General features: G+C 48.0%; 1 protein-coding gene across 1 annotated transcript in view; it reads left to right on the top strand.

Moving 5' to 3' along the window:
• CACNA1B (calcium voltage-gated channel subunit alpha1 B) overlaps nucleotides 1-14,005 on the top strand; it is a 235,649-nt gene that overhangs the window by 86,149 nt on the left and 135,495 nt on the right. The window contains exons 4-5 of the mRNA XM_083158627.1: nucleotides 10,887-10,978; nucleotides 11,103-11,255. Coding sequence (XP_083014753.1) covers nucleotides 10,887-10,978; nucleotides 11,103-11,255 — 245 coding nt within the window. The remainder of the gene's footprint in view (nucleotides 1-10,886; nucleotides 10,979-11,102; nucleotides 11,256-14,005) is intronic.

Raw genomic sequence — 14,005 nt, 5'->3', positions numbered from 1 at the left:
GGATAAAAATAAGGAGATTTTGGCTAACCTTCTAGGAGATTTTGACTATCTAGTCAAAATCTCCTGCCAAAATCTCATTGTGTGTACACCCCTTAACTCTCCCCAACTACTGCCTGACTCTCTCCCTAATGCCTAACTCTCCCCTCTCACTGCTTGACCCCCCCCCCGTTCCTAACCCTACCCTTCCCTCTGACCTGACCCTCCCCCTAGTGCCTAACCCTCTCACTGCCTGACCCTCCCCCTAGTGCCTAACTCTAACCAGCCTCCCAATTCTTGACCCTCCTTCTAGTGCCTAACCCTAACTCTCCCCTCCTACTGCTTGACCCTACCCCTAGTGCCTAACCCTAACTCTCCCATCCCACTGCCCGACCCTCCCCCTAGTGCCAAGCCATAAGTCTCCTACTGTCTGACCCTCCCTCTAGTGCCTAATCCTAACTCTCCTACTGCCTGACCCCCTAGTGCCTAACCCTAACTCTCCTACTGCCTGACCCCCTAGTGCCTAACCCTAACTCTCCTACTGCCTGACCCTCCCCCTAGTGCCTAACCCTAACTCTCCTACTGCCTGACCCTCCCCCTAGTGCCTAACCCTCCCCTCCCACTGCCTGACCCTTCCTCTAGTGCCTTATTCTATCTCTACCCTCCTACTGCCTGACCCTTCCCCTAATGCCTAACTCTAACACTCTCTTTGCCTGACCCTCCCCGTAGTGCCTAACCCTCCCCTCCAACTGCCTGACCCTCCCCCTAGTGCCTAACACTCCCACTGACTGACCCTCCCCCTAGTGCCTAACCCTCCCACTGTCTGACCCTACCTTAGTGCCTAACTCTAAACCTCTGACTGCCTGACCCTCCCTGTAGTGCCTAACCCTAACTCTCCCCTCCCACTGGATTGCAATGTGCTCCCTAGGGTGCACGGACAGGCGCTACCACGGGTGCTGTGCCAAGAGCTGCTACTTGTTAATGGGGTAGTCAGCCCCAAGAAGACCAAGGCAAAAAAGAAAAAGAAGTGGCGCTGGTTTTGATGAAATAATCATTCAAATATTTAATATCAATTAAAACAACATAAATAAATAAATAAATAAATAAATAAATAAATACAACAATCAGATAAAAAGGTGATTTGATAACTGGACCGGAGGCTGAATGGAGTGGAACCAATGGATGGTAAATGAAATTATGGCTATTGTCTGGAATAATTCAGGTTGCCCAGTGGGCTTATAGTTACCACTGGTATTAATTTTGGTCCAATCCCGAAAGCAGAATTGCGGAGTGGTCCTCAAATAAATGTGACTGTGGGGCCACAGTTGGTCAGGCACCCAAATGGTGTGATGGGGCTGGAAGCTGTTTCAGCCACAGTTGTCTCACGTCGCTAGAGGCTCAGGGTTTGAGAGTGGGCTCAAACCCTCTCAAACCCTGGGAGATATCAATTTATCCACCACTCCGCATTTGCGGTTCATTATTGCTGTTCCCACGCGGGTTCATCTTTATGCAGGAATCAAGGTTGGTTACAACAAATTGAAACCATTGACCAGTTGGTCCCACAATCCACCAACCCTGAGGACACCTGCCACCATATGCCATCCCTGATATTGGAGCCTCTAGCGACGTGAGACAACTGTGGCTGAAACAGCTTCCAGCCCCATCACACCATTTGGGTCCCTGACCAACTGTGGCCCCACAGTCACATTTATTTGAGGACCACTCTCCGCAATTCAGCTTTCGGGATTGGACCAAAATTACTACCAGTGGTAACTATCAGCCCACCGGGCAACCTGAATTATTTCAGACAATAGCCATAATTTCATTTACCATCCATTGGTTCCACTCCATTCAGCCTCCGGTCCAGTTATCAAATCACCTTTTTATCTGATTGTTGTATTTATTTATTCATGTTATGTTGTTTTAATTGATATTAAATATTTGTATGATTATTTAATCAAAACCAGTGCCACTTCTTTTTCTTTTTTTGCCTTGGTCTCCCCTCCCACTGCCTGACCCTCTCCCTAGTGCCTAACCCCAACCTCCCCTCACACTGCCTGACCCTCCCCTTAGTGCCTAACCCTACTTCCAACTTTATCTCTATCCAAGGCTGAGGGGGGTATTCAATGTATGGTCACGACTGTCGGGCTGACCCAACAGCCTTGACCCTGTCCCATTCTCGGCTGGCTCGACTGTGATTTTGCCGGTGGGATTCAATGTCTCGCCTGCCGAGCGCAGAGAAGCGGTTGGAAATCGGCGAGCTGCGGCTGGGACAGAATGTGCCCATTTGCTTGTGAAGTTGGGCAGGTTCTGCCGAGATCCCTGTTCAGTAGTGTCAGGGAAGACAGCATTGAATAGGGCCCAGCCGCCGTTCCCCCCGTCGGGAATGGCGGCAGGAGATTGAATACCCCCCTTAGTATACAGTTCTGTTTGTGAGACTTCTGACACATAAACCCCTGGGCAAAGCAAGACCTCTGTTCATAAGCATTCAGTGTTATCTCTCTCCTGGCAATGATTTTATGGAGCAAATGTTCCGGTCCTGGTACACAGAAACCATTTTCCTGAGCTGACGTCTCCTTGGAGGGACAGTGACCTAGAGATGGTTCCTGGCATGGGACACGTGTGCGCTTTGGAGGAGAGCAAGATCACACATTGCATCCCGAACATCACTCTTGAAGGAACATTTATATTCATCCCAAATCCCTACTGTTTCCTCCAAAGTTGCTTTGTGTCTGTACTACACCATAGCTCTGACGCCAGCCACACAGTGCATATCATATGTTTTGTAGCTGTCATGTTTGTATCTCTATATTATCAGTTGTGTTTTATGTTTTGTATCGGGAAGTCTTCTGAGATGTGAGACAAAGGAAGAAGAATTGTTTTATAACAAATCTTAAAACCCTTCTTTTTTAAATAGATATTTAGAAAAGAAAGCTGGGTCTATCCCACCCCCTTCTTTCTATTATTGCAAGTACAGAGGAAGTAGCTGCTGATGTCACTTTCTCCTTAACGACTAACTAGGCTAACTGGTTCCCAGTGTCGGAATCGGATGAACTCTCAGTGATGTCACTGGTTCCTAGTGACTAGATCGGCTGCACTTTCAGTGATGTCACTGGCTCCTAGTGACTGGATAGGCTGCACTCTCAGTGATGTCACTTTTTCCTAGTTATTGGATTATCTCATTGATGTCACTTGCTCCTTGTGATTGAATAGGCTGCATTCTCAGAGATGTTACTGGCTCCTGGCGCCTGGATATGCTGCATTCTCAGTGTTGTCCCTGGTTCCTAGTAACTGGATAGGCTGCAATCTCAGTGATGTCACTTCCTCCTAGCGCCTGGGTAGGCTGCATTGGTTCATACTTATGGTTTTGTCTGCATTTTTTAGTGATGTTACTGGCTCCTAGTGACGGGATAGTCTGCACTCTCAGTGATGTCACTGGATCCTAGTTAGTGGATTGTCTGCATTCTCAGTGATGTCACTTGTTCCTACTGATTGCATAGGCTGCATTCTCAGTGATGCCACATGCTCCTTGTGCGTAATTAGGCTGCACTGGTTCCTAGTTATGGAATTATCTGTGTTGTCACATGATTTCACTGGCTCCTAGTGATTGGATAGGCTGCATTCTCAGTGATGCCACATGCTCCTAGTGCCTGGATAGGCCGCACTGGTTCCTAATTATGGAATTATCTGCATTCTCAGTAATCACACTGGCTCCTAGTGATTGGCCGGCCACCTGTCATTCACCTTGTGTACGCCCAGCGATCAAAAAAGTAGCTGGATGCCTTGCATATGCGTGCTACCATCCGTACACATATACGCAGTCTATCAATAATCGCTTGGCCTGCAAATTCACAGCCGTGCCATCAGGCCTGAATAACCCCCTATAGATTTGATATGAAGGTTCAAACCTTTATGGTTGTAAGATTAAGAAACCTTTTCAACCAGTTATTTACCTCTATGCAGTGGAAATCCTAGAATGGCAAGTCACTAAGGGGGGTAATTACTGTAACTCCTTAAAAACTGGCAGTTTTAGGATTTCCACTGCGTAATGTTAATTTACTGGATATTATAGGATGTTGACATACTGAAATAATTAACACAGAACGGTCTGTTGTTGGAAAGGTTTATTCATTTTACAGCCATAAATTAGGTAGAACCGTCGCGCTGAGCCACAAATTTGCTGGAGTCATTACCATTCTATACATCACATAAGGTTTTAGAATTTACAGTATTTTAAGATGTACTGAAGAAAAGTTGAGTTTTAAGTCTATCATTGCCATAAAAGAAGAGTCCCATAAAGCAATCCTGTCCTAATTCGTAGCAAAGGAGCTATCTGGAACATGCGTAGCAAAGGAGCTATCTGGAACATGCGTAGCAAAGGAGCTACATGGAACATGCGTAGCAAAGGAGCTACCTGGAACATGTGTAGCAAAGGAGCTATCTGGAACATGCGTAGCAAAGGAGCTATCTGGAACATGCGTAGCAAAGGAGCTATCTGGAACATGCGTAGCAAAGGAGCTATCTGAAACATGCGTAGCAAAGGAGCTATCTGGAACATGCGTAGCAAAGGAGCTATCTGGAACATGGGAAGCAAAGGAGCTATCTGGAACATGGGAAGCAAAGGAGCTATCTGGAACATGCAAAGGAGCTATCTGGAACATGGGAAGCAAAGGAGCTATCTGGAACATGCAAAGGAGCTATCTGGAACATGGGAAGCAAAGGAGCTATCTGGAACATGCATAGAAAAGGAGCTATCTGGAACATGTGTAGAAGAGGAGCTATCTGGAACATAGGTCACAAAGGAGCTGTCTGGAACATGCAAAGCAAAGGAGCTATCTGGAATATGCGTAGAAAAGGAGCTATCAGGAACATTCAAAGCAAAGGAGCTACTGTATATGGAAAATGAGTCGCAAAGGAGCTATCTGGAACATGCATAGCAAAGGAGCTACCTGGAACATGCTTAGCAAAGGAGCTATCTGGAACATGCGTAGCAAAGGAGCTATCTGGAACATGCGTCACAAAGAAGCTATCTGGAACATGTGTAACAAAGGAGCTATCTGAAACATGTGTAACAAATTCTGGAACAGGCACCATCCCTTCAGTTCTTGACTACCCTTGGTTCTCCCTCCCTCCTCCTTGTCGGTGAGGTGAAGTCGGATAGCCCCCCATTGGCAGTCCCTGCATTATTGGTTTGGTCTTTTCTATCTCTAATTCACTATAAAAGAGCTCCAGTTGCCCCTTGGTCTTCTCCAAGGTTCGGTCGCACCTGCCCTGACCACTGCTATACCTCCCCGTGCCCTTGTAGACATCTGCTGCCCTGTGGCGCACACCTGGGTATACTAGACTTACCCTGTGGCAGATCCAATGTAGGAGGTGTGGCACAGCGCAGTACGCATGAACTGCCCCCCCCCCCCCCAGCACTGTACACCACATTTGTGCCAATGAGAAGCCAGGGGTTGAACTACAGTGACGCATTTCACCAGAAATTGTGCCATCGAGCTCCAGCAAAGTGGAGGATCCCAGAGGCAGACTGCGCACCCAGGGTTGACCCGAGCTGATTCCCCCCGGGGCGCCATGCCTCCTGCAGCAATAATAACAGTAGAGGAAAATGCAAAACTGTCTTCGGTACAGAGCTGCTTTCTCCATCTGAAAACCAGTAAAATCAGCATCTGTTTGCTTTTACCTCATCTTAGATTGATCTTGTTCATTAAGAAAATATGACTTATATTGTCACGGCTCTGAGACTGACAAATCTGCCTCCTGCACTCCCAGAACCCTCTCTGCCCATTACCCTCTGTGACACCTACGTTTACTGCCTTTTATAAAGGATTGGAGTCACATTGGAGATGATTGTACCGCTCAGTCTTGCAACAGACAGTGTGATGTAACTCAGGCTGCCACAGGCCCCTGGGGACACGCGTGTGCTGTGTATGAGTGTCTGACGGCGTGCGCTGCAGCTGGGACATATCACAAGTCATGTCCCAAGAGATAGAGAGAGAGAGAGAGCGATGTGGGGATCCCAGACATTCTCATATCTTATAACATCAGCCATGTTCTCTCCCCCCACAGAGCCTGAGGTAAACTGAAACCTCCCGCTCCGCTGATGGCAGACATATTGTATTCATAAGAACCCAGCACTGCGTGTTCTGAGAAACATACTACATGTCACTTAACCTGGGTACACATTATAACAGGGCTGGGCAACACCGGCCCTCCAGATGTTAATGAACTACACATCCCAGGATGCTTTGCATTAGTTTTGCTATGTGGCCATGCTGAAACTGATGCAAGGCATCCTGGGATGTGTAGTTCATTAACATCTGGAGGGCTGGTGTTGCCCAGCCCTGCATTATAAGCTATATCGTAGGATATATTGCTTTGATCCAGATATACAGATATATCGTATGCAATGTGTACTGTGTAGGCCTGATTGTGTATGCATGTCGGTTGTTCGTCCTATCCAATGTGCTGTAGGTGGGGCGATACAGTGAGAGATGGCATGCAATTACATGCTGTGGGAAATGATTCCGCATAGGAGGGGGAGCAAATATGAGCAGCACCATTGTGACCATAATCTATATTTCATGTGAATAAACCACACACAGAGCAGCTGTGGACCCTGACGGACAATTAAATCACACACAAACCCCGCCTGGGAGGCCGCAAAGTTTACCCATCATTATTGTACAGCGGCGGCCCCCATTCTATTCGCTGGATCAGTTTTTAGATTACAGGAATACGTGAAGGGGGCGTGGTCACATGTTATGGGTGTGACTGACGGGTCTGACACACTGGACTGTGCCGTCCCTTTCCCCTCCCCCACCATTCCTATTAATATAGATAGTTGTACAGACCATGGGGGTCTATTCATGAAGTAGTGAAAAGAGCGGAGAAGTGAGCCAGTGGAGAAATGGCCACCAGCGACCAATCAGATTTGACAATTATATTTAGCAGTTGGCATGGGTAACTTCTCGTCTCTTATCACTGCTTTATGAATAGACCCTCACGGTCAGAACCAGTGTTTCTCAATGTTGTTCCTGGCACAATTTGCGGCGGTGTAAGAATGCCCTACACACACTCCACAGGGTAGGGCGGTTGGGGATTCTCCAATCACATCATTATTCCTTGCCCACCCCACTATTCACAATTCTATGCAGTACATGTTATACCACACAGTAGTCCCCCTTATACACATAATGCTAACAGTAGTATTGCCCCATATACACATTATACCCATAGTAGTGGTCCTCCTTATACACATAATGGCCACAGTAGTAGCATCCTTTATATGCATATAGCCCACAGTAGTATGCCCCTTATACACATAATGCCCACAGTAGTAGTGCCCCTTATACACATAATGGCCACAGTAGTAGCACCCCTTATATTCATATAGCCCACAGTAGTAACGCCCCTTATACACATAATGGCCACAGTAGTAGCATCCCTTATATTCATATAGCCCACAGTAGTAACGCCCCTTATACACATAATGCTTACAGTATTAGTGCTCCTTTTACACATTTTGCTAACATCAGTAATGCAACTTATACACATAATGCCCACAGTAGGCATGCCCATTAAACACATAATGACTAAAGTAGTAGCATCCTTATTCAAATAATGCCCACAGTAGTAGTGCTCCTTATATGCATAATGCCCACAGTAGAAGTGCCCTTTATGCACATTATGCCCACAGTAATAGTAACCCTTACACACATAATGCCCACAGTTGTAGCACATAGGGGGTGACTGATCACCACGCTCCCCTGCGTGTTCGCACAGACACTTGGTGCAATCGGGCGTGTCAAACTGCTTGTTCGCAGTATACCTGTTCGCACCTAGCAGTGTGAACGCGGGGCTTGGGGCGGCGGCGAGGGACTGCGCCCATGGGAACTCCCAGGGTTTCATGGGCGTCCCCGTGAAAATACTGGGCGTTCCCATGTAAATTCACCCGTGACATGGGTGCGGGGGCGGGCAGCTGACTTTAGCGGATGTCATCTTCCAGCCCTATTCCCGCACAGGGCGCTCGCAGATGTAAGACACCAGAGAGGCGTCTTACATCTGCGAGCGCTGTAGAAATCATTTGATAGTCTCCGACCATCGAATGATTTCCTCCTTGCACGCAAGCTGCTAATGGATGTCTATGCTAAACAATCAATTGCACGCGTGCGAGGAGGGGCGGCCGGCCATGCAGGCGGTGTTTTACAAAGCTGCAAAATTCACAGCTCTGTGAGTCAACCAGAATAAGGCCCATAATGCCCACAGGGGTAGTACACTTTAACTACTGGGTTATGGTCATGATATGCACCCTAAAGGTCCATACACACTGGGCGACTATGCCCAGCGTGTATGCAGGGCCGGCGCCACCACTAGGCAAATCTAGGCATTTGCCTAGGGCGCCGGCCACTGGAGGGCGGCATTTCGCCCCCGCCCCCCCCCCCCCCCGTGCCCCGGGGGTACCTGTCCTGCGGCTGTGTATATAAAGCTTTGCAGCGGCAGCAGCGGGGGGTCCCTGCAGTCAAGAAATAACGAGCGCTATCCGCCGGGCTACGCGGAAGCGCTTCTGTTGTGGAAACACTGGCCGCACGCTGATTGGCTGAGATTCAGCCAATCAGCGTGCGCCGTGTGGCCAGTGTTTTCACAACAGAAGCGCTTCCGCGTAGCCAGGCAGATAGTGCTCGTTATTTCTTGACTGCAGGGACCTGCCGCCGCAAGCTTTATATACAAAGCCGCAGGACAGGTACACCTCTCCCCTCGGCACCGGGGCGCCCCCACCCTGACTCGCCTGGGGCGCTCCGGTGCCTTGCACCGGCCCTGCGTGTATGGACAGTGATGATGCCAATCATCGCTGGGGGGAAAGCCGCTCAGTGCATACACACTGAGCGGCTTTCCCCCTGCCCGGCGCCGATGGAGGGGGGAGGCCACTCATCTGCTGGTATACCCAGCAGATGAACGGCTTTCCCGGCGATGTTGCGGGAGCGCGCAGCAGTGCTCACATTCATCGCCGGACCACACACACTTGGCGGCTTTGAGCTGAAAGCCGCTCAAACTGGGTGTTTTGAGCGACTTTCAGCTCAGTCGCCCAGTGTGTACGGGCCTTAACTGAGGATAAAATAAATAATGTATTTATGAACATAAAGAAATGCAAAAAGTGCCAGTTTATAACAGGGTGTTTACCTGGTCCAGGATTATATGTCAGAGATGGTATATTATATAGTATGTATAGGAATGGCGGTTCTGCCTTTTATACATTTCTATTTCTATTACATTTTAATACTGTATAAGTCTATTATACTTTAACCAGAGCACATGAAAAAGACAAATTAATTACAATTCCTCACTGCGCTAGTAATAAAGTCTATTTATATAGATATTCTGGATGTTTTCAAAATGGGTACATGTGAGTTATCCGGACGCCCGATTTCAAAATCGGGTCGGATCGGGCACATCGCATCGCATCGCATGCGACCATCGGATGCGATGCGATGCGATGACCCGATTTTTCCATAGGAATCAATGTTAAAATGGACTGAGTCCATTTTAACATGGAATTCAATGGGAAAAAGGGGTCCTTTTCATACCCCTACTATCCAAGTGGGCATGGAGTTGGATATAAACCTGTGGCGAGCGTAGCGAGCCACCGAGCCCGAAGCGTGGCGAGCGTAGCGAGCCCCGCGAGGGGACACGGAATACCGTCCCCTCGCGGGGCTCGCTTCGCTCGCCACGCTTCGGGCTCGGTGGCTCGCTACGCTCGCCACAGGTTTATATCCAACTCCATGCCCACTTGGATAGTAGGGGTATGAAAAGGACCCCTTTTTCCATAGGAATCATTTTAACATTGATTCCTATGGAAAAATCGGGTCATCGCATCCGATGGTCGCATGCGATGCGATGCGATGCGATATCGCATCGCATCGCATCTGATTGTATGCCTTAACTTAAGGCATACAATCAAAAAATCGGGCGTCCAGATAACTCACAAGTACCTCAAAATGTTTTCATTACATTTTTTTTTTTTTTTGATCCAAAAGGAAAAACCACTCGATTGAATTTTTTTTTTAACTAACATTGGAAACAAACTGAAGCGGAACACTTGTCCATTTCTCTTTATGTAGTATAGAAGGATCGTGGCCCTTATTCTGGTTCACTCGCAAAAAAATTCCTTCTCAAATGGTCAATACCATGTGCACTGCAGGTGGGGCAGATGTAATTTGTGCAGGGAGAATTAGATTTGGGTGGGATTTTACTTCAAAGTGACATCTAGATTGCTGTGTAATTGCCTTTGCAAGTGAACCAGAATAAGGGTCCATGTATATTGGGAAATGTTTGGATTATTTATGCTACTTGCTGAGGTAGGGTGATCTGGATTATTGGTTACTGTCCACTGATTACTTCCTCCCACTCCAAGATTTTGCTGGAACTCTCTCCCTCTCAGACTTGAAGGGGTAAATTTACTAAGACGGGATTTCTATTGAACATGGAATGTTGCCCATAACAACCAATCAGATTCTACTTATTTATTTAGCACCTTCTAGAAGATGATAGGTCATGTCCCCCCCCCCCGGCCGCGGCATTTAAATTACCTTTTCTGCCGATCTCCGGAGGAGAGGGGGCGGGGCTAACGTGTCATCATCGTGTCATTTAGCCCCACCCCCTCCGCGAAGATCGGCAAATTGAGGCACTTTCCTTCATGGAGCGGGGCTTAATGATGTCACGTTTAAGCCCTGCCCCCGAACTCCTGCTGAAAGGAGCTTTTCTAAAGTCGGCAACCCTGTGATAGCTCTGATTGGTTGCTATGGACAACATCGCAGTATGCATAGAATAAATGTCAGGAACAAAATATATGTTATGTTACTGCTGATGCCATCAAATTCTGCATCTCTAATCATCGCTCTTTTCTCCTGCAGGATCTTGGCAACAGCTGGGACAGATTTTGACCTGCGGACGTTGAGAGCAGTTAGGGTCTTGCGCCCCCTGAAACTGGTTTCGGGGATCCCTAGTACGTGATGTCCTACTTTTCTATGAGATTTTGGCATCTCAGTCACTCTCTCCTGTCTCTCCCTCCCCCCTCCCTAGAATTTGGCACTACATCAGGGTAACCGTGTCCCCTCTCTCTTTTTCAGGTCTGCAGGTGGTGCTGAAGTCCATCATGAAGGCCATGGTCCCGTTGCTGCAGATTGGATTACTCCTGTTCTTTGCCATCGTCATGTTTGCCATCATTGGACTGGAGTTTTATATGGGAAAGTTCCACAAAACCTGCTTCTCTTACGAAACAGGTAAGAGGTCATGAACGTGGTCAATACCTTGGGATATAGCAGAATGGTCACCGAATTCGCAGTGCGTACCGCCTCAGTTGTCGACGGTTTAAGATTGCCCAATGGGATCAGGGGATAGGACAGTGTTTTTCAACCACTGTGCTGTGGCTCACTAGTTTGCCTTGAGCTGTTCTCAAGTGTGCCATTAGCTCATAGTTGCCTTCCCGCGTTTTGACCCTTTCTCCCGGCCCCCCGGAAGGTCCCGGGATCCTCCCGGTTTTTCAGCCTACTTGTGGAAAAATTAGACTGCGCATGCGCAAAGTGCCGGGTGCAGGTTCCAGCAGCGACCAGCGCGATTTCGTGATGTGCCCGGCGTCGCAGTCCTCTTAGATGACAGCCGCCGCAGAGACTGGCAGCAGGGATAGGAAAGTGGGAGCGGCTAGAGCGGCAGCGGTGAGTACCGCTCGCAATCTAGTGGATGGTAGGGCGTGAAATACCGCCTGCCGGCACATGTCGGCTCAAGAAAATAGTGAAAAATCTTATGTCGATGTTTTGACTATCAACCTTGCCCATGTCGACCTAATGCTTATGTCAATCTACTGACCTGTCGACCTTCCTGCATGTTGACCAAATTCTTGTCAATCTAATGACCGAATCTCTCCTGCACACACAGGTGTCGGATGCCTGTTTGGGGGAGGCGGCTGACATCATATGAGGTCAGCACCCGCCCCATTCTAGCAGCAGGATTCAGGCGCCGGGGGAAGGGGGCAGACTTTTGGCCGGGTGGCGGGCTGCATGTAACTGTTCGCTAGGCTGCGAACATATGCAGCCTAGCGAACAGGCCTGAATCAGGCCAAAAGTACCAGCCAATCATCTCATGTCATTTTCCAATCACAGTCTGTAACACGGTTCATTGGCTGGCACTTTATAACATCTGCCGCAGAGTGTGGTCATATGGCTGGAGTTGGCACTCTTGTCCCAAGTATGATTGGGTGAATTCTCCGGATACATAGCCTACATCTCAGGGTAGCAGCGGCTGATGAACGCCTGTCTATTTATCACAGAACATAGCGTCTCCATAAGAGGCTTCATGTTAATGGCTTCTTTAATTGCCCTTTTGTCTAATTTTTTCATCTTTGAGACTAGGAAATGAGAGATGTGCCGGGGCCGTATCTCTGAGGAGCTCGCCCAGCCCTATCTTGGGAGCGCTCGCAGATCAAGGAGGCTTAGAGCCTGGTGTCAGGCAGTGTTAATAACTTCTCCCTGTATCACACACGCAGGATCCTTGGGCTTTACCTCTGGATATTAGAATAATTTGAGATAATCCACAGATGTGTTTTCCCTCTGATTCTCCTAATGTGGTGGACGGAGTGTGTGCCAGGCCGTAAACGGATTATCGGGGAGAGAGAACGCCCGCGCTGCTCCACTTTCTCCCCATTACAGGCAGTGCTCCTTCTTTCCTTTCCCCACTAGCAAAGTTATTGGCATATTTATAGGAAATTCAAGGACACATATTTACATTCATCCACTGTATATTATATACTGGAAAGGAATTGTGAGTATATACTTATTACCTGGGACCCCATGTGACAGTGTGCCATTGTTCTGGGACCCCAAATGTCAGTGTGCTATTGTTCTGGAAGGCCAACTGTCAGTGTGCTATCCCCCCCCCCCACACACACACACAGTTTCTTATATAGTGCAGCATATCCCGTTGTGCTTTACTATTGTTCTGGAACGCCAACTGTCAGTGTGCTATTGTTCTGGAACCCCAACTGTCAGTGTTTTTTTGTTCTGGAACCCCAACTGTCAGCGTGCTATTTGTTCTGGAATCCCAACTGTCAGTGTACAATTGTTCTGGAATACTAAGGGGCAGTGTGCTATTGTTCTGAGACTCCAGGTGTCATTATGCCGTTGTTCTGGAACCCCAACTGACTGGGAGCTATTGTTCTGGAACCCCAACTGTCAGTGTTCAATTGTTCTGGAACCCCAACTGTCAGTGAGCTATTGTTCTGGAACCCCACCTGGCAGTGAGCTTTTGTTCTGGGACCCCAACTGACAGTAAGCTATTGTTCTGGAACCCCAACTGTCATTGTGTTATTGTTCTGGAACACCAACTGACAGCGAGCTATTATTCTGAAACCCCAACTGACAGTGAGCTATTGTTCTGGGACCCCATCTGTCAGTGTTATTGTTCTGTAACCCCAACTGTCAGTGAGCTATTGTTTTGGAACCACAAGTGGCAGTGTGCTATCTTTCTGGGACTCCTGGTGTCATTGTGTAATTTTTGTGAAACCCCAAGCGGCAGTGTGTTATTGTTCTGGGATCCCAGGTATCAGTGTGTTATTGTTCTGGAACCCCAACTATAAGTGTGCTATTGTCCTGGAACCCTAAGTGGCTGTGTGCTTAGTTCTGGGACTCCAGGTGTCATTATTCTATTGTTCTGGAACCCCAACTGTCAGTGTGCTATTTGTCTGGAACCTAAAGTGGCAATATGCTAGTGTTCTGGAACCTTAAGTGGCAGTGTGCTAGTGTTCTGGAACCTTAAGTGGCAATGTGCTAGTGTTCTGGAACCCTAAGTGGCAGTGTGCTAGTGTTCTGGAATCCTAAGTGGCAGTGTGCTAGTGTTCTGGAATCCTAAGTGACAGAATACTATCGCTCTACAACCCCAACTATCAGTGTGCTATTGGTCTGGAACCACAACTATCAGTGTGCTAGTGTTCTGGAATCCTAAGTGACAGAATGCTATCACTCTAGAATCCCAACTATCA

Source organism: Crinia signifera, chromosome 9 (genome assembly GCF_055691185.1).
Source record: "Crinia signifera chromosome 9, ASM5569118v1, whole genome shotgun sequence".
NCBI classification, from domain to species: domain Eukaryota; kingdom Metazoa; phylum Chordata; class Amphibia; order Anura; family Myobatrachidae; genus Crinia; species Crinia signifera.
The sequence above is the reverse complement of the archived record's forward strand: the minus strand, read 5'-3'. Positions and strand labels throughout refer to the sequence as shown.